This window comes from Haliotis rubra, unplaced genomic scaffold (genome assembly GCF_003918875.1).
Source record: "Haliotis rubra isolate DU_JTF1 unplaced genomic scaffold, ASM391887v1 Scf355, whole genome shotgun sequence".
NCBI classification, from domain to species: Eukaryota; Metazoa; Mollusca; class Gastropoda; order Lepetellida; family Haliotidae; genus Haliotis; species Haliotis rubra.
Genome location: NW_025767030.1, coordinates 633644 through 660421, shown reverse-complemented (window position 1 = coordinate 660421; position 26778 = coordinate 633644). Strand labels below are relative to the sequence as shown.

The window sequence follows — 26778 nt, the reverse complement described above, 5'->3', positions numbered from 1 at the left end:
TTAACTGACCAGTATTTCCTATTCATGAGTGACTAGTGAGTCAACACGGGGCACATTAACTGACCCAGTATTTCCTATTCACGAGTGACTAGTGGGTCAACACGGGGCACATTAACTGACCCAGTATATCCTATTCACGAGTGAATAGTACCTTTTTGCTTAATCCCCCTGAGAAGTAGATTCAAATTAGTAAATCCAACAGATAGCCAGGCTAGTGATCCAGCAGGCATGAGGTGCCGGGATCGAGGTGTGACCTGGTGTGAAAACCCTGGAGTCAACTTTGTGTGCAGACTCTTTTAGTGTTGTCACCACAGGGGCTTGTACGCTAAAACTGCCATCAAGGTATGTACTGTCACTAATGGGGTCTTATCACTATATAAAAGGAAAGGGATGTCAACATGGGGCACATTAACTGACCCAGTATATCCTATTCACGAAAGTGAATAATACCTTTTGCTTAATCCCCTGAGAAGTAGATTCAAATTAGTAAATCCAACAGATAGCCAGGCTAGTGATCCATTCTCTGACTATAGTGCGAGCATGAGGTGCCGGGATCATGAGGTGTGACCTGGTGTGAAAACCCTGGAGGTGCAGACTCAGTGTTGTCACCACAGGGGCTTGTACCGCTAAAACTGCCATCAAGGTAACTGTCACTAATGGGGTCTTTCTATATAAAAGGAAAGGGATGTAACGAATCAACACACCAGTTCGTTTCAGGGCGAATTCAACAATGATCACTGAATCTGTCCCATTTAAAGTATGCAGACATTTCAAACCAATAGATTTACCTACAAACTAAGACATAGAGCACAAAAATCGAAGCAGTACTTTGGGAGCTCGAAAAATCTTGATTTCTCGATTCTGAGCCAAAATCCCTGCTCATAATTTGTAGCGGTAACTCACCCATTTTCTTGTTTATTTCACAGTATACACAAACGACATGCACCAAAACATGTTGAACTGATGGCGCCTGTCAGCGCGCTAGTCGCCATTCTTTCGGAGACACTTACACCTCACTGTCATAATGAGTTTACGTACATTTATTCATCGCAAACAGAATTGTGTCATTCCCGTTCGTCATTGACGACCTTAGCCTTAACCTGCCCCGCACTGAAAAGAGCAAGGGATATCATTGGCTATAAATAAAATATGTCCCATCAGATCGCGGACCTTTTTCCAAGGTAAACTTGGACAAGGTACTGTGACTATGTGTCCCAGTCCGCCCAGCTGTGAATGGCTACCTCGTAAGGATGGGAAAGCCACAATACCTCGTTGAGCCTTGTGGCAGCAAGAGTTGTATGATCCCCAGGGAGTTGTCGAGGGGAAAAATACCAGCGCCTTGAGCATGCACTGGTGCATGGATATGTGCGCTATATAAATATCCAATAACAAAGATAGTTCTAACTAATTTCCTTCTCACTTTATTGCTATGTAAACACTAGATTCCTTAAAAAAAATAACCAAAGACACCACTCAAAAAACCGTGGTGGCTGAGTGGATTAGGTGTCTGACTTTGTGTGCTGGCGATTAGGTGCCCGACTCTGAGGGTTCAAATCCTGAATGGGACTCAACCCAACAAAAGCACTAGAATCTGAGAAAGTGATGCTGTACCCTGGATGTTTCAATGGAAATTGACTGTTACCATGGTTACAGTTCTACAGTGGCACATGGATGTTGGACACAACTCACAACGCTGCATCAATTGTAAGGTTTTATTACACTGAAGAGTAATGTCAGGACCATGCAACTCTCAAGGAAGCATATCTAGCAAACAAACACGTGTCAGCTCTGTCATGCTGGTAAAGCATGTCGTTCAACCAAAGTAATGTTACCATAAAATAAATATTACCACATTGTCTATTACGACTCACAGACTTGTCAACAGTTGCCTGTTCTACAAGCTTGGATCCACGACTACCCAGTGTACCATACATCTCTATTACACCATGATGTGAACCTATCACAGTGGACCCGAGACCCCATACGCTGGGGAATCAAAGGGGACACGCTGAATGCCATCACATAGCGCCACCAATCTCTATTACACCATGATGTGAACCTATCACAGTGGACCCGAGACCCCATCAAAGGGGCTGGGGAATCAAAGGGGACACGCTGAATGCCATCACATAGCGCCACCAATCATCAGCATGTGGTTCTCTGTCACTACCTGACTGATGCCAGAAATACCATAATATCTCTACAGAAAAAGACCATCTTGGTCATATCAGGACTAAACTTCCTTGAAAGAATGCTTACTCGAATGTTCATATTTGCTCAGACAGCATGTTATAACAAAAAACACATTAAATAAATAAACTTAAACAGAACAGATCAACCTTCCATATAAACTCTCTGATTGTCAGTATACATAATATATATGTAATATTCAATATTGGCAGACAATGCATTCAGACATGTGAGAAAAGCACTGTACAGGACGCAGTTCCAGTGTGACTGTGAGGTGAGTACACACCAACATGAACGGTTGTCTTCACTTTGTCATCATATCATAAAGCAACATTATATTAACAAGACTGGTTACTATACCTACAAGACAAGCGTATGATATATTAATGAGACGATGTATGCTGGTACATGTAGGACTTCACAACCCAAAAGGTGAAATAAAACATCACTACTTGAAAATTAAGCAAAGACACCATGCTTTGATTTCCTGCATCCCACACAGCGGACGAGCAGAGCCGGGTGAAAACAGATCTGGGAAGGGCAGTAACTGCAATTACCGTCAGCACGGAGCACTGGCATTGTGTTGAAATGCAATGTATCAGTCAGAGCCAGGACTTGGGTAAGGGAAGTGTACCAGTTACTGGCATACATCATGAGTTGTGACACGTCTGGACATCGTATCTTAATGTTTCACATGTGAACTACAAGTTTTGTGTTTCCTCAAGCTGATTAGCAAGACAAAAGCTGATCCCATTCAACACAAGTTCATACAAATAGACATCATAGATCAAAGAACGTAGCCAAATATTATCAAAATATCAAACAATAGCCTGAAATATATAATAGAGGATGTAGATAAGCAATGTTTCTGGAGAAAGATATGTAAGATGTTCCAGGCTCTGAATCTGTTCAAGAAAGTTGCCCAAGGACTGGCTGCCTCTCTATCGGTAAGTCTGATAATTGGCCCATGTTGAGACTGGAACTTGAATAGTTTGAGTTTGTCCTGGGTTGGTTGTGACGACCGACACTGATACAGGATGACCAGCAACAATTGCCTGCTGGCCTGTTGGAGGTGGCGCGGCAGCAATTACTGTGGCTCCTGAAGTGGCAACCTGAGCAAACTGTGTGTGTGCCAGGGCGTGTCCGAGATGGCTGAGCTCGATGGTGGTGTGCTGCTGGCTGGGGTGTTGGGCTGGAGTGATCACCATGGTCGGGAGGCGGGACGTGATGTGGAACTCCCCTGGCCTGTACTCCTGCAGTGTCTGAGTCAGCTCACTCATGGCCTGGGTCAGCAGATCAGCAGCTTGCAGGGTCTCAGGCTGCGCTCCCTGGACTGTTGCGGTCACCTCTTCGTAACGCTCAGGCTGCTGGGCAGCTTCAAGAAGAGGAAGTTCATCCTTCATCTTGGGTCGGTCCGGCAACTGGGGAACATAGTCAGGATGCTTCTTCCTTTGATGTTGCATCAGTTTAGCCTTGCTGGCGTATTGCTTATGACAGAACTGACATGAGTGGGGCATGGTCGTGATGGAGCCCACTGTCTGGGAATAGGTCGGGTTTGGAAGTCCGGGGATCTCCGGGATGAGGCATTTCTTCCTGCTGCTGATTGGCAGATCTGCACCAGGGTGGTTTTTGATGATGTGAGCCTTCCGTTTGGAACTTGATTTGTATACTTTATCACAATACTGACAATAGTAATCTCGCTGGGTTTTCAAGATGGGGAGATTGAGTTCAGGTACCTGGTCAGGTTTAATCTCTGGGTGCCTCTTGGCAAGATGGTTGACCAGCATGCCTCGTCTCTTGAACCCTAACAGACAGGTGTGGCATTTGTAGATAAACCTGTGATAGTCAGTTGGAGACACTTTCGGAATGAATTTCTTGGATGGAGACTTGTCACCTTTATGAGCATTTTTCACCTCCCGCTCAAGAGAATGCATCCGTTTTATATGCTCCTTTAGTTTGTCCTTTCGTTTGAACTGACGCCCACAGTTCTCACACATGAACTCACGATGAGTAGAGTGTCTTAGCATATGAAGCTTCAGTTTGTCCTGTCGAGGAAACACTTTATCACACTCAGGGCATGGATAACGTTTTTCAGAATGGAACGCCTTCATATGTTTACGAATAATATGATAATCATCAAACTGCTTCCCACACTCAGGGCAGGTAAAATATCCGCTCTGAGCGTGGAGAACTATGTGATTCTTCATGGTGGTGATCTGGTCAAATCCAAGACGACATATGGGACACTCGTAGTACTTCTTGTCACTGTGAGTCTTCATGTGACAGGCCAGTGCGGAGTTGTTCATGAAGCGTTTGTAACACACATCACACTGCAGAGGCTTGCTGTCCTCCTCGCCGTGACACAACATGTGCTTCTGGAGACGATCCTGAGAGCCAAATGCCTTCCAACATTTTTCACACTTATGAGGCCTGTTTGGATTCAGCAATTTCTTCTTGCTTTTTCCATGTTCAGAGGCATGGTCTATTAGGTCTCTCTTATTAGCAAACTGTCGGTGACACATTGGACAGGCTAGGTACGTCTCCATGCTAACAATTTCACCATCCTCAGTGCGCATGTCACTATCTGAGTTGGCGTTCTGCATTTCTCCTACATCACACGCAAATTTCTTGATTTCATCCAAACCAACATCTTCTGCAGCGTGGGTCAGCGTATGCAAATTTAGGAGGTTAGAGTTGTCGAAGGTGAGGTCACAGTGCATGCACACCCACTCATTCCCACCAGTGTCCTTGCCCTTCTTCTTGTAGAGAGACTTGATGGTCTGGCGGATCTTCTCCGTGTGAGGCCGACGCTGATACTTCTTCAGGGTCCTGAAGCCAAATAATATGTAGACATGTAAGGATGAACAATTTCCTTGTGATACAGAACAACATAGGATGTAATGTGTACAATTTGGAGAATGGCATTTCTTCTTTATAAAGTATACCTCCCTATTAACATGCTTTAGCAGCAATTTACTACCAAATACAATACAAACTATGACATGTGAGAGTGGCATTGTCAGAGTTTGGCTGAGTGGGGGAACACTAAGGCCATAGTTCCCTGGGCCCCCTTGATGTCCTGGACACAAGCTGATGCTACTCACTTGTTCAAGTAGATACTGGTGGACTTTTTCTTCCACTGGTAACCTGATGTTTCTCCAAGACCGTCCTGTTATGTAAATACAAGAGTTCATTCAGTACAGCATGTCATATTACATCATAAACTGATGCATTCAGTACAGCATGTCATATTGTCTAGAAATTATTTCACCCAGCAAAGGATGTCATATATATTATCACAGGGTGTATTCTGTCGTAACAGACTCCGGGAACACGGTGGCCACTCCAGGACAGAGTAAACTCATTAACTGGGAACTTAAAATTAATTAGTCTCATTACCGTGCTACTTCTCATGTAACAAATGTTTTGACGACAAGTTTACCCCTTTAGAATGAGTATGCCTTGCTTCTGCCTGGCATTATTTGATGTTTTAATGTTACTTGTCATGGGAGTTCTCAGACAGTGATATACATGTAATAAATAATGTGTGCAATCCATGATGTGCATCTTTGCGCAAGTCATGGATGTAAGAGGAGAGATTGTGACAGGCAGACAGCAGGGATTTGACATCTTATTAGAAGGTGTTCAGTATAACTGTCATAAAGAAGATCGAACATTGAAGATCGCTCCGGACATGTCAAATTGTATTGGTGGCCACTCAGGGTTAGCCCAATGAACAACCAATTACAGGTAGAAAACCTCGGTGGCCACATCGGGCATAAATCATATCGCAGACATGGATTCACTCAGTAAAGCATGTTGTCTTATCTCGTAAATTTATTTACCATTTTGGGTAGGATGTACAATGAAAGCTTTTGGAATCTTTCCTCTAAATTCTGATTATTTTGACATAAAGTATGAATGCATATATTGTAACTTAATATCACATGTATAAAAGAATTCTTAGTGACAACTCAAGACTGGAGAACTATGTTGAATGTTGAGTACCGACCTTCTTCCCTGCTCTAGCCCGTGCCTTGAAGAGACTTCCCTTTGTGAACAATCGTTTCTTGGCCTTACTGCGGACTTCAACCTTCTCATCGAATTCATCATCATCACCTTGGTTCGCTGTGCCTTCCTCATGCCCCAGCAGATGGCGCTGTAGCGCTACCGATGTCTTGAAGCGTTTGTTACACTCGTAACATGGGAAGCGGTATTCCTGCTCATCAAGCGCTGAAACACATTCACATCTTACACTCATACTTCATAACCATCAAACTACCACAAACATCATACATGTGTGTTAGTGATATTGTGCTGCTCTCACTGTCAGACGACTACCCACCATCTCACTACCACATACATCATACATGTGTGTTAGTGATATTGTGCTGCTCTCACTGTGAGACGACTACCCACCATCTCACTACCACATACATAATACATACATGTGTGTCAGTGATATTGTGCTGCTCTCACTGTCAGACGACTACCCACCATCTCACTACCACATACATCATACATGTGTGTTAGTGATATTGTGCTGCTCTCACTGTGAGACGACTACCCACCATCTCACTACCACATACATCATACATGTGTGGTAGTGATATTGTGCTGCTCTCACTGTGAGACGACTACGCACCATCTCACTACCACAAACATCATACATGTGTGTCAGTGATATTGTGCTGCTCTCACTGTGAGACGACTACCCACCATCTCACTACCACATACATTATACATACATGTGTGTTAGTGATATTGTGCTGCTCTCACTGTGAGACGACTACGCACCATCTCACTACCACATACATCATACATACATGTGTGTCAGTGATATTGTGCTGCTCTCACTGTGAGACGACTACCCACCATCTCACTACCACATACATCATACATACATGTGTGTCAGTGATATTGTGCTGCTCTCACTGTGAGACGACTACCCACCACCTCACTACCATATACATCATACATGTGTGTTAGTGATATTGTGCTGCTCTCACTGTGAGAATCGACTACTCCACCATCTCACTACCACCACATACATCATACATGTGTGTCAGTGATATTGTGCTGCTCTCACTGTGTGTCAGACGACTACCCACCATCTCACTACCACATACATCATACATACATGTGTGTCAGTGATATTGTGCTGCTCTCACTGTCAGGCGACTCACGCACCATCTCACTACCACATACATCATACATGGGGTGATGTGTGTCATGTGATATTGTGCTGCTCTCACTGTGTGATTCTGACTACTCCACCATCTCACTACCACATACATCATACATACATGTGTGTTAGTGATATTGTGCTGCTCTCACTGTGAGATCGATTACCCACCATCTCACTACCACATACATCATACATGTGTGTTAGTGATATTGTGCTGCTCTCACTGTCAGGCGACTACCCACCATCTCACTACCACCACATACATCATACATGTGTGTCAGTGATATTGTGCTGCTCTCACTGTGAGATCGACTCACCCACCATCTCACTACCACATACATACATACATGTGTGTTCAGTGATATTGTGCTGCTCTCACTGTCATCTCACTACCCACCATCTCACTACCACATACATCATACATACATGTGTGTCAGTGATATTGTGCTGCTCTCACTGTCATCTCACTACCACATACATCATACATGTGTGTTAGTGATATTGTGCTGCTCTCACTGTCAGACGACTACCCACCATCTCACTACCACATACATCATACATGTGTGTTAGTGATATTGTGCTGCTCTCACTGTCAGACGACTACCCACCATCTCACTACCACCACATCATACATACATACATGTGTGTCAGTGATATTGTGCTGCTCTCACTGTCAGACGACTACCCACCATCTCACTACCACATACATCATACATGTGTGTTAGTGATATTGTGCTGCTCTCACTGTCAGACGACTACCCACCATCTCACTACCACATACATCATACATACATGTGTGTCAGTGATATTGTGCTGCTCTCACTGTGAGACGACTACCCACCATCTCACTACCACATACATCATACATGTGTGTCAGTGATATTGTGCTGCTCTCACTGTCAGACGACTACCCACCATCTCACTACCACATACATCATACATGTGTGTTAGTGATATTGTGCTGCTCTCACTGTCAGACGACTACCCACCATCTCACTACCACATACATCATACATGTGTGTCAGTGATATTGTGCTGCTCTCACTGTCAGACCACTACCCACCATCTCACTACCACATACATACATACATGTGTGTGTAGTGATATTGTGCTGCTCTCACTGTCAGACGACTACCCACCATCTCACTACCACATACATCATACATACATGTGTTGTCAGTGATATTGTGCTGCTCTCACTGTCAGACACTCACCACCCACCATCTCACTACCACATACATCATACATACATGTGTGTTAGTGATATTGTGCTGCTCTCACTGTCAGACGACTACCCACCATCTCACTACCACATACATCATACATGTGTGTGTGTTGATGTGATATTGTGCTGCTCTCACTGTCAGACGACTACCCACCATCTCACTACCACATACATCATACATGTGTGTAAGTGATATTGTGCTGCTCTCACTGTCAGACGACTACCCACCATCTCACTACCACATACATCATACATGTGTGTTAGTGATATTGTGCTGCTCTCACTGTCAGACGACTACCCACCATCTCACTACCATATACATCATACATGTGTGAGAGATATTGTGCTGCTGTGAGCCGACTACCCACCATCTCACTACCACATACATCATACATCTGACTGTGAGCCGACTACCCACCATCTCTGTCCTCCTGCGTCATGTCATGGGTCTTCAGCCCCATCCTGGTGGCATAGTGGGCTGCGTACCAAACCTGGATGTACAAATACATACAGTCAGTCAGGGGGCAGTATGTCAGTAATATTACAGTAGTATCAGAATGGGGTACACTGTGTCACGCTGATTGTACCACAAAACACAGACACATTTATCATCTTTTTTAAAACTACCTTTATACAACACCATGTTAAACCAAAAAATAAAAGTACTCTTTGAAAAAACTAAAACTGCACATACTACTATTCACTTTTCACATAATGATTAAAACTACAGCATTCATTATAACAAGATTGGTGTAGTAGACTCAGTGTCGCCATATTGCTAGCAGCTGGATTCAGAGCAACAAGTTGAATGGGTTCCCATTCCCTCAATGGCTGGTGGTGTAGCTACCTTCAGTTCCTGTCTTGTGTCGATGGCTTTGGTGACAGTGAAGAAGATGTCCTGGCCGTGCTGGTAGGCCACTAAATTCTGCTCCATGAAGTTCTCTGCCGGTCTTACGAACATCATCCAGTTACACTTGTTCTCATCAGAGGTCTCGAAGTAGGCCAGAGTGTTGTCAGACCGGTCCAGCTGCAGGAACAACCATAAACCTAGTTACCACATACACCAGTTATCTCATCTCCTCATACACCAGCTATCTCCTCATGCACCAGCTATCTCCTCATGCACCAGTTACCTCCTCATCTTCTCATACACCAGTTACCACATACACCAGTAATCTCCTCATCTACTCATACACCAGTTATCTCCTCATCTACTCATACACCACTTACAACATACACCAGTAATCTCCTCATACACCAGTTATACTCACCTACTGATACACCAGTTACCTCCTCATCTCATACACCAGTTATCTCCTCATCTCCTCATACACCAGTTATCTCCTAATCTCCTCATACACCAGTTATCTCATCTACTCATACACCAGTTATCTCATCTACTCTAACACCAGTTATCTCCTCACCTACTCATACACCAGTTATCTCCTCATACACCAGTTATACTCACCTACTGATACACCAGTTACCTCCTCATCTCATACACAAGTTATTTCCTCATACACCAGTTATCTCCTCATCTCCTCATACACCAGTTATCTCCTCATCTTCTCATACACCAGTTATCTCCTCACCTACTCATACACCAGTTATCTCCTCATCTCCTCATACACCAGCTATCTCCTCACCTACTCATACACCAGTTATCTCCTCATCTCCTCATACACCAGTTATCTCCTCATCCACCAGTTATCTCCTCATCTACTCATACACCACTTATCTCCTCATCTCCACATACACCAGTTATATCCTCATCTACTCATACACCAATTATCTCATCTACCAGTTATCTCCTCATCTCATCCACCAGTTATCTCCTCACCTACTCATACACCATTTATCTCCTCATACACCAATTATCTCATCTTCTCATACACCAGTTATCTCCTCATCTGCTCGTACACCAGTTATCTCCTCATACACGTTACCTCCTCATACACCAGTTATCTCCTCATCTCCTCATACACCAATTATCTCATCTCCTCATACACCAGTTATCTCCTCATCTCATACACCAGTTATCTCCTCATACACCAGTTACCTCCTCATACACCAGTTACCTCCTCATACACCAATTATCTCATCTTTTTATACACCAGTTATCTCCTCATCTGTTCATACACCAGTTATCTCCTCATACACCAGTTACATCATACACCAGTAATCTCCTCATTTCATACACCAGTTACCACATACACCAGTTATATCCTCATCTACTCATACACCAGTTATCTCCTCATACACCAGTTACCTCCTCATACACCAGTTACATCATACACCAGTTACCTCATCTCATACACCAGTTATCTCATCATCTGTTCACCATTATCTCCATACACCAGTTCTCATCATACACCACTTATCTCTCATACACCAGTTCATCTCCTCATACACCATACCACACACCAGTTTATCCTCATCTACTCATACACCAGTTATCTCCTCATACACCAGTTACCTCCTCATACACCAGTTACATCATACACCACTTATCTCCTCATACACCAGTTATCTCCTCATACACCAGTTACATCATACACCACTTATCTCCTCACCTCATACACCAGTTACATCATACACCACTTATCTCCTCATACACCACTTATCTCCTCATCTTCTCATACACAAGTTACCACATACATCAGTTATCTCCTCATCTACCCATACATCAGTTACCACATACACCAGTTATCTCCTCATCTACCCATACATCAGTTACCACATACACCAGTTATCTCCTCATCTACCCATACATCAGTTACCACATACACCAGTTATTTCCTCATACACCAGTTATCTCATCTTCTCATACACAAGTTATCTCCTCATACACCAGTTATCTCCTCATCTCCTCATACACCAGTTATCTCCTCTTTTCATACACCAGTTATCTCCTCATCTTCTCATACACCAGTTATAACTTTAACAGTCCCAACATGTGATCATAGTAGCAGCTTCAGGTAGCACATAGACATATGCTGCTAAGCAACTTCAAATGTGAAACAGAATTTCTTCAAAATGCACCATACCATTAGTGGAAATTTGTGCACAGTGACTTTCTCCTGGGAATCCACCAAATCTCCCACAAAGGGACCAAACTGGGTATACTTGGGGATTGGTTTCTTCGCAAACACTCCCAGGTCTGAAAAACAATACGTATCCTGAATTGGTAACACATTAACTAACATCTGGTAACATGAGCAAGAATATTAACGATTAAAGTATCATTTACAGGAACAAGCATGATTTCATGGTATCTTTGATGGAACATAATACTCAAAGCGTGAACAGTTACCTGCCCCTCCTGTTTCACTGAGGCGGTAGATCTGTAGTTGCGGTGGCAGACTTGACCATGCCCGAGACAGCACCACCTTGTCCAGCACTATGGACAATCGGTGGACAGGACACTCGGTTGGGTAGGTGGTCATACACTCCTCACACCCTGGACACAAACACACTGGCTCATCACATTTGTTTCATCAATTCAACCACAGCACTTGTTGAACAAATATTATAACAAGAATATGCAGGAACACTGCACTCATGAACCACCCAACAATAGTTAGTATACTTTTAGTCTGACATTCATCCTGCAGATGTGAGCTGCAATAAACAGTACTGAAGGTAGATACAAAAACTCAAAATCAAATGACTTCTGACATGTTGCAGTAATATTTGTTTGTATTTACAAGTATTGTATTGTGATAGTGCAGGGTGACCATCATATTGTATACAGACCCCTGAAACGAGACACTTACACAGTTCATCTGAGTTGTAGGGTTTGGGAACGTAAGTGTGGCGGCGACGCCAGGATGTGGAGGCCTGTTCCTGGTCTAACGTTGCAATACGGCTGGACTTCCTCACCTGAAACACATCATCCGTAAAGTGCTGACACTGTAGATGTTAACCATAGAGACCATACAACATTCAGTGAAGGTGGTTTCTACACTGTCTCCAGCCACCTGTTGAATTGAGTCCAGTAACATTTCTGTCATCCCGTTAGTTCACCTGATAATGTTCACAGTCAGACAGTAGAACCTACTGCAAATAAGAAAAATGACAACTTCGGGCCAGTAGATTATTTCACTTTCCATATCTTTGTTTGATGTTTCTTGCAGCAGCCTGCATTATATCCGCTATGTAAAGACAACCTGTAAACAATCAAGCCTGGCCCAGACGATGCAATAATTGATAGTATGTCACCACATCACCAGGTCCAGTATAATCCACCAAGTCTATTTTAGTCACCTCTTAGAAAAAGCAAGTGAGTGTTTGGGACGTGTTTGAAGCTGGAGACCCTACAACATGTTGACCTGTGACGGTTGGCTATACCCACCGACGCACTGACTCGCCCATGACTTGACTGAGGGTCGTTCTCCTTGTCGTCATCGTCCATGGACCTGCTGTACACCTGCCCCAGAGCTGCATCGCTGCCAGTCACCATGCTGTCCGCCACTGCCTGGGCTGAACAGACAAGTACAATTCAACTACTCACTTGTTTTGAAGCAAGGATTTATCTGTTGTACCACTTAGGTGCATTATGTCCTTTGTTTGGGCAAGTTGGTATTTTTCGTAATTAAAGTATAGGCGTTACTACTGTGTAGCATTATGGTCTCTTTGTGGTAAACTCCCCTAGGTAATGGCACAATCAAGTTTCTCAAGCTTGTAAACTTGACCCCTGACCTTTTTATAATATGGTAAAAGAATTTCTCAGATCCATTAAGACTAATTTCGACTGTAGATAATAGAAATATCACAGCTTGTGATGGTCAGGGATGAGAAAGAAGTATTGAGAAAAACTCCTGATATTTAGGCATTAAAGGGCAATTTAAATTTAGGCAAACTGGCTCAGAAATGACAATATCATGAACACAGCAACCATTAAAAAACTTTAAATCTGCTGAAACACATTCATACAATTGTCAACGGATTTAGACGAGTCACAAAAATTACCCTTGGCCTTATGAAATTCCTGGAATTCCGCAGATCCGCGGAAAATTCTCATCCCTGGTTGGTTACATTCCCACTAAACCTGCTCATTAACTCTGAATTGTCTGTATTCTTTACTGCCAACATTCCTCTAGTATATAAACATATGATACAGTCACTGACTACATGTAAGTTGCACATGACAGACAAGAGCAGCTGTATTAGTATTAGTATTCCAAACACATACATGCAACATCTGGCTAATGTCCTGTCAAGAGCTGTCTGACATATTCTCTCACCTAGATCTGGTCCTATTGCGGAGCTCCCAACCGACCGATCCATGCCAGCATCCATGACGATGACATCCCCGGGTGTGTGCAGCGAGGTGTCCAGGGAGGAGCTCATGGCCGCCTCGTGTGAGGAGGAGAGGTGGCTGCTGTCCATGGTGGTGTCCATCACCACATGGCTGCTGGAGGTGGTGAGGGAGGATGGTACTGGCATGGTGGAGTGAAGGGCCTCGGAGTCCATGGCCGAGGTGGTGTTGGAGTAGGTGGTGGAGGGGTGCAGGTAGCTGCGGGACGCTGCAGCAAACAGGGAACCAGGTCAAGGTCACACCCACAACATATCACAAGTCTAGACGGTGTGTAGAGGGAATGTCCAGTTCATATTGAAACACATTCATTTAAGGGTTATAAAACCAGAGACACAAATTATACGATGCTGCGTTCTGTTACATGTTCGGATGTGTCCTGTACATACCATGTGCGTGGCTGTAGTCGTGGACATCCTCCTGTGTGGTGTCCGGCTCCCCACTCAGACTGTCAAGGTCGCGGTCGTCCTGCAACATACACTCCTACACATCATCGACCAGTGGAAGCATAGTAGTCCTACAGATTCACTGTTGGATTTGACTTTGTGCCTGCCATTGCCAAAGTTTTGGTGGGAAACAAGAAGGCAGCCTCCACAGCATTCTGTTACCATGTGCTCTGAACAACAAATCCTTCAACTTTCGAACAAACACTTCTCAGCCATCACTTTCTGTGCCACATGTAGTAGCAGATCAGAGCCCTGTCGCATACAGAGATCTTACCGCTGTGCCACATGTAGTAGCAGATCACAGCCCTGTCGCATACAGAGATCTTACCGCTGTGCCACATGTAGTAGCAGATCAGAGCCCTGTCGCATACAGAGATCTTACCGCTGTGCCACATGTAAGTAGCAGATCAGAGCCCGTCGCATACAGAGATCTTACCGCTGTGCCACATGTAGTAGCAGATCAGAGCCCGTCGCATACAGAGATCTTACCGCTGTGCCACATGTAGTAGCAGATCAGAGCCCTGTCGCATACAGAGATCTTACCGCTGTGCCACATGTAGTAGCAGATCAGAGCCCTGTCGCATACAGAGATCTTACCGCTGTGCCAGATGTAGTAGCAGATGGGTGTGTAGGAAGTATGTGGTTTCTGATGATGTATTTAAATATAGACACCTGCTTCTTCAAAAGAAATCGTCTGACAAGGATTCTCAGAGTTCTGTTATTAATTATCATGCTGCAAAGGGGCATTCCTCTTATTTTACATCTATTATTGCAAGCTATGACTGTAATCCAGGTGTTGTGACCAATGTGACATACCGCTCTGTGGGCGTCTCTGTCCTCAAGTGTGGCCGACTGGGACATGAGAGGGGAGTCCCCAGAGGTGCTGACCTCGCCGTGTGACGCAAACTGTGGCATGGACGTCACATGCACCGTCACATAGGAGGGGGCACCACTTGGTTGAGGTTGCTGCAACATCATGACATGTTAAGCTTGTCAGAAATGTAATGTTTTAAGTAAAATTGATATTTTATACTTATCCTGACTCATGATCTTTTGCTTATCTCCCTTTCCTATGCGAATGGTAGTGGAACACTTGAATCCTTTGAAGTTCCCAAAGCGGACGTAAAAATACACTCACCAACGAGTTACCTCCCTTTTCCCGCGTAATCAGTCATGTGACCAGCCTTACTTGTCACTCTCTCCTGATTTTCTACCCATGCACCTGGATTTACTGTGAAATCCGAAGTGTTTCCAGCTGGGAGGTTGGGAGGGCTTGACCTCATGAGTCAGGATAAGTATAAAATATCAATTTTATTTAAAAAATTACATATTTTTCCTTATCCTGACTCATGATCTTTTGCTTATAGAATCCTGCGGATTGGTGGTGGGTCAAGCCACTTCCTGGATTCATCAGCTGTCCTTAGATACGTCCTGTATCCCTCATGGGAACTGCGTAATGGCATTTCCGAGATCCTTTTCTTCCAACTTCCGTTATAACTCGGGGGGACCACTTTCTTGTCTTACTTCAATCTCAGACAAGTTGAATCATGTTGACTCATGTGGTTTAAGATATACTAGTATCTTCTTTTTACTAGTTATCTTTAACAACCCATAGATTATGATAAGATCTTTATCATAAATGAGTTGCAACCCCCCTTACATACAGGTAAGATCTTTACCCCTACAGAGTCTTAATCACTCACGCTAGTCTGTCCTAGACTGTGCACATGGACTTTCAAACTAATACTTTTTCCTTAGTAAAAGTTATCAACAAGTCAACGTGATAAAGGGTGAGATTTTCAACTCAGCGCCTTTGTGGAATCGTTAGTTGCTGTGCTACAACGAAATGCCCAAACTGGTGCATGCCAGAGACGTCTTCGGTGACTACTAAGGCTGTAACGATTCACTCGCATATTCGATGAATCGAACCGTAGCCCATCATGAATTCAATTCGTTATTCGTGGTCACCAGAACCGAATATTAACGAATATTTACGATTTTTTTAAGGGAGCATGTTTTACTTGAACCCTTGTGTACTTTCGGAAAGTGAGATTTGCAAGGATGGAATCTGTACTAATCTGTAAGTCATGTTAGTTTGCGAAGGCCGCACATGGTACTGTCGACTATAACTATTACATGCCAAATTTGAGTGTCATGAGATCACTGGTTATTGGTGTGACAAATCAAAACTGTCAACATGGGCGTTCCATATTGTACATCAATCACTTAACTACAATATTGTATTCGTGAATAATTATTCGTTGCAGCCCTAGTGGCTATGTCTTGGAGGTAGTGGTTGGCAAACACCGTATCTGACTTCCAGAAGCAGCCCTCCATAATTGATGATATAGAGCAATTTCCGTGCAGAGCTAGTGTTGACGCCAGTGCTCTGACTTCGTGTGGGTTGGAAGCTCTTTGAGGCTCTAGTCCTGATGCTTTGTAGGCTTTCAGTATAACGCCTCTCATCCAGAACGATATTGTCGTTCTTGAGACTTCTACTGACGTCTCTGTAGATAATGGAATGAATAGGCGCTTGAATTTTCTTCTCCTTGTTTTAGTCTTTTGAAGATTTATCTTCAGGGCTCTGACAGGACACAAGGATAAGTCTTGCGTATCCTCTGGTCCGAGGATCGTAGATAGAGCTGGTACGTGGAACTGTCTATCTGGTTGACCAGGTAGTTGATTCTTGGCAATAAAGTTCCATCTGAGTCCTAGATGTAGTGCAGCATGTTTCCCCGTGTCGAATCTAGTTCGACCAAAGTCCAGGGAATGTATCTCACACATTCGAGCTGCCGTGGCTAGCGCAACCAGGAACAGAGTCTTCTGTGTAAGCAGTTCGAAGGTAGTCTGTTCTAGAGGTTCGTATGCATCGCTCATGAGATGACGTAGAATTACATTCAGATCCCAGGCCGGTGCTCTGAATTTCTTTTGCTGGTCCTCCAGTTTAAAAAATCTCAGCAGAGCAAGTCATTCTGGTACTTTCGTCAACTTGATGCCTGTCTTCATGGTGATTACTGTACTGATGGCAGCCAGATACGTGGATAATGTCGAACCTTTCAGATGTCTAGTATATCTAAGATGACATAGATATTCTGCCACTTTTTAGGATGAGCAGCTTTCATAGCTATGAAGCCTTTCCGCCTTACATATGTCTCAAACTTCTGCCACTTGTCGTCATACAGGTTACGAGTGGATCTGCCTAACGCTAAGGTTACTGCCTTGGCTGCTCTGGCGGAGTATCCTCTTTTCATCAAACATGTTTTGATACGGTCCACATGTGTACCTGGAACAGTGCTGGGTTCCCGTGGACTTGCCTGGTGTGCGGATGTCTGAGTAGGTTCGGCCATTCTGGGAACTTTAGGGTTGGACTTCCGTGATCTTCTATTAGGTCTAGGAACCATACTCTCGCTGGCCAATAGGGCACGACCAAAGTCAGTTGTAGCGCCTGTGTCTGTTTGATTTTCAACAGTACTTTCGGTAGTTATATCGGGGTGGAAACGCGTAAGCGTTTAGTCCTTCCCATGATATGCTCAGTGCATCTGTTGCCCAGGCTTGAGGATCTGGAACTGGTGATACAAACGTGTGTAGTTGTTTGTTGAACCTCGTGGCAAACAGGTTTATGCATGGGGATCCTATTTCCCTTATGATGAGCCAAAATTCTTCTGGATGGAGCATCCATTCCGTAGGTGACGGGTGCAGTGGTCGGGAAAGAGTGTCTGCAAGTACGTTCTTGGCTCCGGGTGTGTGACACGCCTTTATCCAGATGTTTGCCTCTTCCGTGATGTCGAACAACTGGAATGTGAGCTGTAGTACGCTTGGTGATCTTGTAGATCCTTTCCGATTTATAGAGAATGCCACTGTAGAGTTGTCCGTGTGGACCATCAGCTTTCTGTTGATCAGTGAGCTCGACCATAGTTGTAAGGCGTTGATCACAGCTTTCATCTCCAGCAGACTGACGTGAAGATGCTGCTCTGTTTTGGACCACTTCCCTGATGCAACTTGATTGTTGAGATGTGCACCCCAACCTTGTATCGATGCGTCTATGTAGAGATGTGTGTCGAAGGCCGGCTCTTGTAAATAGGTCCCTCCGCAGACGTTCGACCTGTGGGTCCACCAAAGTAGGTACCTCTTGAGATTGTCCGTTGCAGCGGCCTTAGTTGTAACCTTCCTGTGCGAGTCAAGTCCTGCGCTGAGGTTAGTAGACCGAGTAGACATTGCCATGTTCATAGTGTTAATGGAGAGATGACTGCTTGAGGAATCATGGCTTGTATCTTGACCCAACGATTTTCTGGGACGACAATACGAATCTGTGTTGTGATAAATCTTATTCCCAGAAATTGAAGATCTTGTTTTGGTTCCAACTCTGACTTCATATGGTTCACCAGCCATCCTAGTTGAGTGAGCAACTTGATTGTGAAGTTCAGCTGTAGTCTGAGTTGACTGGCACTTTAGTGAACCTGAATGCCGTCGTCCAGGTAAAAGGCATTGCGTAGACCTCGATGATGTAGGTATGCGACTATAGGCTTGGTTACTCGCGTGAATAGCCACAGAGCCGAAGATATTCCAAACGGTAGGACGTTCCATTGGAAGTGCTGACCTCTGAATAGGAATCGCAGATACTTTCTTGATTCCGGATGTATGGGGATGTGTAGATATGCATCCTGAAGGTCTATGCTGGCCATGTAATCTGCTGGACGGACGAGTAGTCTGAGTTGTAGTAGGTGGATCATTCTGAACCTGTCTGGTTTCAGTAGATAGTCTTTGTTGAATTTGTGCATGTTGTAAATCAACCTGAACTTTTCTTTGGAGTTCTTTTTGGGTACTAGAATAATTGGGGAGTAGCGTGAGATGATGTTGATTTATTTTCTCTACCGCATTCTTGATAAGAAGTGAGTTGATGGCTTCTTGTAACTTGTCCGCCTGCTTGTCTGCATAATCGAAGACCATCGGACTGAGGGTTAACGGTGGTGTGGCCTTGAGCTGCACTCTGTATCCTTCTCGCAGTAATTGTGAGACGTAGTCGTCCTCTAGTATTCCCCAATTTGTCCAGTACCTTTGTAGACGTCCACCCACTGTCGATGGTTTTACAGGAACGGCTGGGGGTGGAAGACTCCGAACCCCAATATCAACGTCTAACTCCTCTGGATCCTCTGGGTGTGGGACCTCTCCCTGAGTTCCCTCTGTAGTTTCCGGATGGGCGATGAAAGGAACCTTTCCCGCCTTCTTCTCCTTAGCCTTCTGGATGCTGGAATATTTCGACTTACTGTTGTACTTCTGGGAAGTATGACGAATGACGTTGGCTAGAGTATCTATAGACTTAATCATCATGACTTCTCTTGAATCGTGAGTAGCTTCCTTAGCTGCATCGTCTATCTCGCCTCCGAAGATAGTAGGTGTCTCCCACGGAGCTCTAAGCAGCGGCTGGGTAAATCTGTCATTCCACGAACAAGATGCCAGTAGCCCTTGTCTCCGTAGCAAAGTGAGACCTGCCGATATAGATGCCAGATGGTCCGATAAAAAGTATTGGTCCTTCTTCTGAGTGAGCAGAGCTGATAGTATCATTCTGTCTTCTTCCGAACTGGGGTTCTGGAGCTTGTTAATCAATGCTTCATTGATTGCTCTAGATCTGGCTAAGCTGAAGAAGGATCTCCTTGTAGCAGTATCAGGTTGGGGTAACTTTTTATCTTCCACTTTGTATATCTTGTTCCGGGAGTCGTTGACTCACTTCATGTTAGCATCTAAATCCGGCGCCTTCATAAAGGGATCCATGTGATGTAACAGGAATTTCTTCACATTAAAGGATGGCAGATGCTGATCTCTGGAACTTGGTAGCTTTCTCTGTCTCTAGACACATCTCTCACATCTCTTCACGAACCTCTGTCTCTAGACACATCTCTTCACGAACCTCTGTCTCTAGACACATCTCTTCACGAACCTCTGTCTCTAGACACATCTCTTCACGAACCTCTGTCTCGTGAACCTCTCTTCGCGAACCTCTGTCTTGTGATAACTCTCTTCGCGAACATCTATCTTCGCGATCTGGCTACAGATGCTCTCCTCTGCGACGTAGATGAAGATGAAGTCTTCTTCTTACTTTGAACAGGTGTCAACTCCGTTGTTGCCGATCTCTTCTTCGCCCCCAACTGCCCCTGCAACGTACTCGACATAGCACCAGTATTATGAATTTCAGCCTTAGCAAGCAACATACGGTTAGAAGGCTGATCTCCAGATTTATCAGCCGTGACTTGTGATGACTTCCTCACCCGATCCATGGCACGTCTATAGATATAAGACAAATATTGATTAAATTGTAAATTTGATAAACCAACACAATATGTACAACGCAAGCTGGAAGAACATGGTTTAATGCACGAAGGGCATTGGGGGTGAGGATCAGCCACGGATAGCCTGTGCCTGCAACCACTGCAAGATTTCATGAAATGTAAACAAGTTACATTATGATGAAAAAAATGTCACAAATACAAATAATTTCTTCAATATTTTTACATATAATACAAAGTAATTACAGCCAAAACCATATACAGCGTAATTACAAAGAATAGGATCTAAATAAAAAGGATATAATATAAAGGGACTCGCCCAACCATCCGCTTGGGCGAAAAGTGAAAGAGTGACAAGTAAGGATGGTCACATGACTGTTTACGCGAGAAAAGGGAGGAAACTCATGGGTGAGTGTACTTTTACGTCCGCTTTGGGAACTTCAAAGGATTCAAGTGTTCCACTACCATTCGCATAGGAAAGGGAGATAAGCAAAAGATCATGAGTCAGGATAAGGAAAAATGTTTTCTTTTTTGGGAGAAAACCTTACACCAGTCAATCCACATGCATGAAGTGTTTCTGTCATGAAACGTAATGAAACCAAACCCATAGTTTGTCACTTTGCCATATATCCTGGGATCATTGCTTTTCAGTGGCTCTCTGTTGCTCGGGAAATAAAGTAAAAGAACACATTTTCCAACATTACACAACAATGAATTGTATGCCTTTTGGAAGGTGGTCATATGTATTCTGAACATAGTTCTAAATATAACATTTGCAACATTACATGATAAGGCAGATAACTCTTACCACAGGCAGTAGAGCAGTGTTTGGCTGTGCCTCAGAGCCATCTTGTCTGAGACTGAGAGATGACTGACTGACTGTGCAGTCAGCAGGGGAGATAACTCTCTGTACAGCCACAACTCGATGATCTTGGTCCAAAACCACTTGATGCACTTGGTAACCCTAAACGACAAGAGGGCATTACTCGAAGTATATATCGTGTATAAACTACCGGAAGTCAAGATGAAGAGAGTTCTGGAGTTAAAGGATATGTGTGTAGGTACCTGTTGCTGAAGGGAGCTGCTGTCTACAGCGGACATCCGTATAACCTGGGGTGCTTCTGCCGGCTGGATCGCTGAGTAGGAAGATATCCCATCACTTCCTGCAGCTGCCGCCACCTCGCGGTAGTCATCCACTGGGGATATCCTCTCATACGTGGAGTGTGCGGCCTGGTACACGTCTGCCTGCTGTCCGCTGTACTCCCCGGAGAACGTAGCTGAGGGTCGCATGGACTGGTAGTGTGTCTCCTCAAAATCAGGACCCTGGGAAGAGTACGTAGATCACAGATTGCAGCATCACAACAATATCTGAAATTCTATTAAATAAGGAGGAAAATATCTGATCCTGTGCCTACTTGTTTTCCTTCAACAAGATGACCCTCATCACCATGAACACTGACCATGTTTGAACAGCAGCTGATTAGTGAACAGGTAATATAATGTTTCTATTTATCAGGTGTTCAATAACGACAATACATCAATACATGCCCTTGCTCTTGCTAATCATAAAAATATGATTCCACTTGAATGTCAGTAATCAAGCACTCACACAAAACACTGCTTAGATCCAAGTCTGGACTTTCTACACACCGTGGTATGGCAGTCACAGTGCACCAATGTTTGGTAGTTACAGCGCACCGAGCTGTGGCAGATTGTAAGTCTACATGACTGACATACCACAAGGTTGGTAGTAGCTGGTTGTAAGTCTACATCACTGACACACCACATGGTTGTACCTGGTTGTAAGTCTACATCACTGACACACCACATGGTTGTACCTGCTGGTTGTAAGTCTGCATCATCACTGTACTGGTTGTAAGTCTACATCACTGACACATCACATGGACTGATCCTCTACCTGCTTGTAAGTCTACATCACTGACACACCACATGGTTGTACCTGGTTGTAAGTCTACATCACTGACACACCACATGGACTGATCTTGTACCTGGTTGTAAGTCTGCATCACTGACACACCACATGGACTGATCCTCTACCTGCTTGTAAGTCCACATCAGAAACATACCTGTACATGTCTATCACTGACACACCATATGGTTGTACCTGCTGGTTGTAAGTCTTATACCTGGATGTACTGATCCTGTAAGTCTACATCCTGACACACCACATGGTTGTACCTGCAGGTTGTAAGTCCACATCAGAGGTTGTAACATACCTGTACATGGTTATTATACTGAGCCTGCAGGTTGGTCTACATCAGAAACTGATCATGTGTACCTGTACCCAGTACATGGTTATAAGCCTGCATGGACTGATCCTGTACCTGGTTGTAAGTCCACATCAGAAACATACCTGTACATGGTTATAAGCCTGCATGGACTGATCCTGTACCTGGTTGTAAGTCCACATCAGAAACATACCTGTACATGGTTATAAGCCTGCATGGACTGATCCTGTACCTGGTTGTAAGTCCACATCAGAAACATACCTGTACATGGTTATAAGCCTGCATGGACTGATCCTGTACCTGGTTGTAAGTCTACATCAGAAACATACCTGTACATGGTTATAAGCCTGTCTACATGGACTGATCCTGACTGACCTGGTTGTAAGTCCACATCAGAAACATACCTGTACATGGTTATAAGCCTGCATGGACTGATCCTGTACCTGGTTGTAAGTCCACATCAGAAACATACCTGTACATGGTTATAAGCCTGCATGGACTGATCCTGTACATGGTTGTAAGTCCACATCAGAAACATACCTGTACATGGTTATAAGCCTGTATGGACTGATCCTGTAGCCCTGGTTGTACCTAAGTCTACATCAGAAACATACCTGTACATGGTTATAAGCCTGTATGGACTGATCCTGTACCTGGTTGTAAGTCTACATCAGAAACATACCTGTACATGGTTATAAGCCTGTATGGACTGATCCTGTACCTGGTTGTAAGTCTACATCAGAAACATACCTGTACATGGTTATAAGCCTGCATGGACTGATCCTGTACCTGGTTGTAAGTCCACATCAGAAACATACCTGTACATGGTTATAAGCCTGTATGGACTGTGCGTTGTTGTCATACTGCTGTGGTTGTTGCGGTGTCGGTGATGCTGGATTCATGGAGGATGAGGATGCCGTGACAAACTGACTCTGGTCTGGCTGTTCCCAGTTATGGTTACTGGCAGGACTTGGGGGGTCCTCCATCGTTGGTCAGCAGCTACTCTATTGGAAATAATAGTTTTACCTGGAATGACATGAAAAGAAACATTATAATGTAGTCACAACCACTGCAACGATGAATATGAATAATCAGTGTGAATTCACAGACTCTCTTACAGCATTCTTGTTTATATAGATTTCTGTGTCTTTGACATCATTCCTTGAGTGTGTCAGGATAACAGAAATAATATATCAGTCAGATATTTATGTTTCAAGGAGTAGAGATATGCCTCTGCTTCATGCAAGCCATGTACGATTACACTGTGTATATCTGTATTGAGAGTGGAAGAGTTTGCTGAAGATTATTACAGATGAGGAGAGAAGATTCCTGCAAGGGCCACACCTGCCAGGTGCATGTCACCACACCAGTAACCAGCAATATCTATATTTGTTTATAACAACCATCTCGGAACCACTTGCTGTCACAGTTAGTTTTGAGCCTGATTTCACTGTCACATTGCTGAAACTAGCCATCCAGGGAAATTATTCTCATGAGCAGAAACAGTCTTACTGAGGTTAGTGAACGAAGGAGATTGCAAATAACCACAAGGTTAATCATCAGTGTGAGGCTATATGTATTTTTATCATGCAAATCAGTGTTCTAAACTGGCATGGCTGCTTGTCAACCCAACAAAAACAAATACCTACATGAACCACTTTAATTTCTAACACAGCAAGTGTGAAGCCCATTTCTGGTGTCCCCCACCATGATATTGCTGGAATATTGCTAAAAGTGGCATAAAACTAAACTCACTCACTCACCAACAAGGCAAATTCCTAAAAGACCAGTAGGTAATATACATATGCCTCAATTGTGTATACTGTCACTTGGGTTTACAATGAAGCAGACGGTGGGGCAGCCTTGTGGTTAAACCCTTGGCTCGCCACGTCCAAGACCTGGGTTTGATTCCCCATATGGGTACAATATGTGAAGCACATTTCTGGTGTCCTCCGTCGTGATATTGCTGGAATATCGCTGAAAGCGGCATAAACTAAACTCACTCACTCACGCACCGCAATGAAGCTGGGCCCAGATTTACTATCAAAATCAACCCCTCAATGATCCAGTGCCATAGTCGATACATCAGGTTATACGCTAACCAGGCAAAATCAATAGAGATGACATTAAGTAAGTGACACAATTAAATTTTAATGTCACATGGGCAATTATAATATCAGCCATATGGTGACATGGAACTGAATATATTTACTAAATTTAGTTAGAATAAGAAGCCTGTCATTGATGGACATTATAATAAGTACATCATGACAGGAACAATATATTGTTCTTAGCAATTAAGAGAATGAATTATTAATCAAGAACAAAATATAAAAGCAGTTCCAGATCACCAGCAGCTGAAGGTAGATTGCCATACTAGGAACCATGGGGACTTACAGTACTTTTGGTTTAACTTTTGCTATTGACATGGACCCCAGCTGGATTTACAGGTCAGAAAACTTTAGAACAACATGTCTACTGATGATTACCTTGAAAATATTGCCATTTTGGCAGAAAGCAAAACAATAGATTTTTTTCCTTAATTTTCAACTTTGAACTTATGGTGACAGGTTCAATTAATAAAAATATAAAGGTGAAACACATGCACACAAAAGCCATTATGAGAAAGATGTAGTGTAAAACTAAAATAAAAGTGTAATGTGATGTTGTTAATAAGTTTAACTTCTGTATCTCTTGTTTGTAGGTATCGGTTAGTGTAATTAAATTCTTACTGACTTTCACCCCATGATATTAAATGGGCACATCCAACAGGGAAGCTGTCTCTGTCATTAAAGACAAGAGGGGGTATGGGTGGGAAGGTCCCATTGACAAAACATCTGTCAGTGCGGAAAGGTCACGGGCCTTTCACACACATTATTGGTCGCTGCAACCATTCACTGGCCTTAATACTTAGTTAATTGGCTATATGTGCTTACATGCCATGAAAGTAACAAGGATAGCATGATGGGAAGAACCTGTCAACAACCTAACGAACTTTTAAAAATCTGACTGTGATATGGAACAACGCTAAGACGAACATGGTGCACAATGCCACTTTGGGTCTAACTTGCTACCGCTGATATGGCCGACACGTCGAGCTTGCGATATAAATTATGCTAATGGCGACGAAGCCGCATTTTTATACAATATTCGATAAATCCTTACCACTATATTATTTAATCGAACTAAGATGGTATTGTCCGTCAAATTTGGAATCTTCTAAGCCCATTAGCGACCCCGCACCCCTTAGTTAGACTGATCCATAAAGGACGGACCCATTTCACGGCAAATAATGCAGTTTAGGAAGGTACCACCATCGTCGGCCCGAGTGGGTGGGGGGCAAGTTGACCTCGATTTCCTCTCTCAGTTTTTCGGACAAAAGACACACTTCTGGGCATTAAACCAACATAAAACTTTCAAAGGGTTATAGCACATGCTCTTTCGTTTCTTTAGCAACGTATTTTACACAATTCTCCAAAAGAAATAGAAAATTTACAAGAAATATCGTTGTATGAAAATTGACCTACCTCCCGATTGTCTCAAATCTCGTTTCCTCTCGTGGCTCTACCACGTGATCACTGACGCCATGAAAATAAGTGGGTTCCTTGAAAATGGTTATTCTTGATCTGACTGAACCAAGAATCAAGTTAATAATAATCATGCACAAAACCTAATAGTTCTTGTTATTGAGAAATAACTTTTAGTGAACCCCAAGAGATGTTCTGAAGTCGAGTTGCATGCATGTTAACATGACCAATTGTGTACCTTGTCGTATGTACGCGTTCCTTTCTCACTGTATTGGAAACATCAGACGTAATATTTAAAGCGCAGCTACAGTGACTACAAACGATTCAGAACACAAGGATTGTCAACCCACGATAC

General features: G+C 43.6%; 1 protein-coding gene across 4 annotated transcripts; it reads right to left on the bottom strand.

Annotated features, from left to right (window-relative positions):
- Nucleotides 1-1698: 1698 nt before the first annotated feature.
- On the bottom strand, nt 1699-26457 carry LOC124285214 (PR domain zinc finger protein 10-like). 4 transcript variants are annotated; one of them, XM_046721403.1, is made up of 16 exons: nt 26424-26457; nt 23715-23922; nt 21713-21970; nt 21456-21611; nt 15183-15332; nt 14310-14388; nt 13850-14131; nt 12958-13085; nt 12380-12485; nt 11917-12063; nt 11651-11763; nt 9451-9630; nt 9022-9094; nt 6203-6423; nt 5295-5359; nt 1699-5019 (listed from the first exon to the last, which is right to left on the bottom strand). In XM_046721403.1, exons 2-16 carry the CDS (start codon nt 23880-23882, stop codon nt 3132-3134), a joined length of 4014 nt encoding a protein of 1337 aa, XP_046577359.1. In that variant the 5' UTR covers nt 23883-23922; nt 26424-26457; the 3' UTR covers nt 1699-3131. The 4 variants fall into 4 exon arrangements, with proteins under 4 accessions (XP_046577359.1, XP_046577358.1, XP_046577361.1 ...); XM_046721402.1 differs by lacking the exon at nt 26424-26457 and adding an exon at nt 26062-26164; XM_046721405.1 differs by lacking the exons at nt 23715-23922; nt 26424-26457 and adding an exon at nt 23647-23668.
- Between the last annotated feature and the right edge of the window lie 321 nt (nt 26458-26778).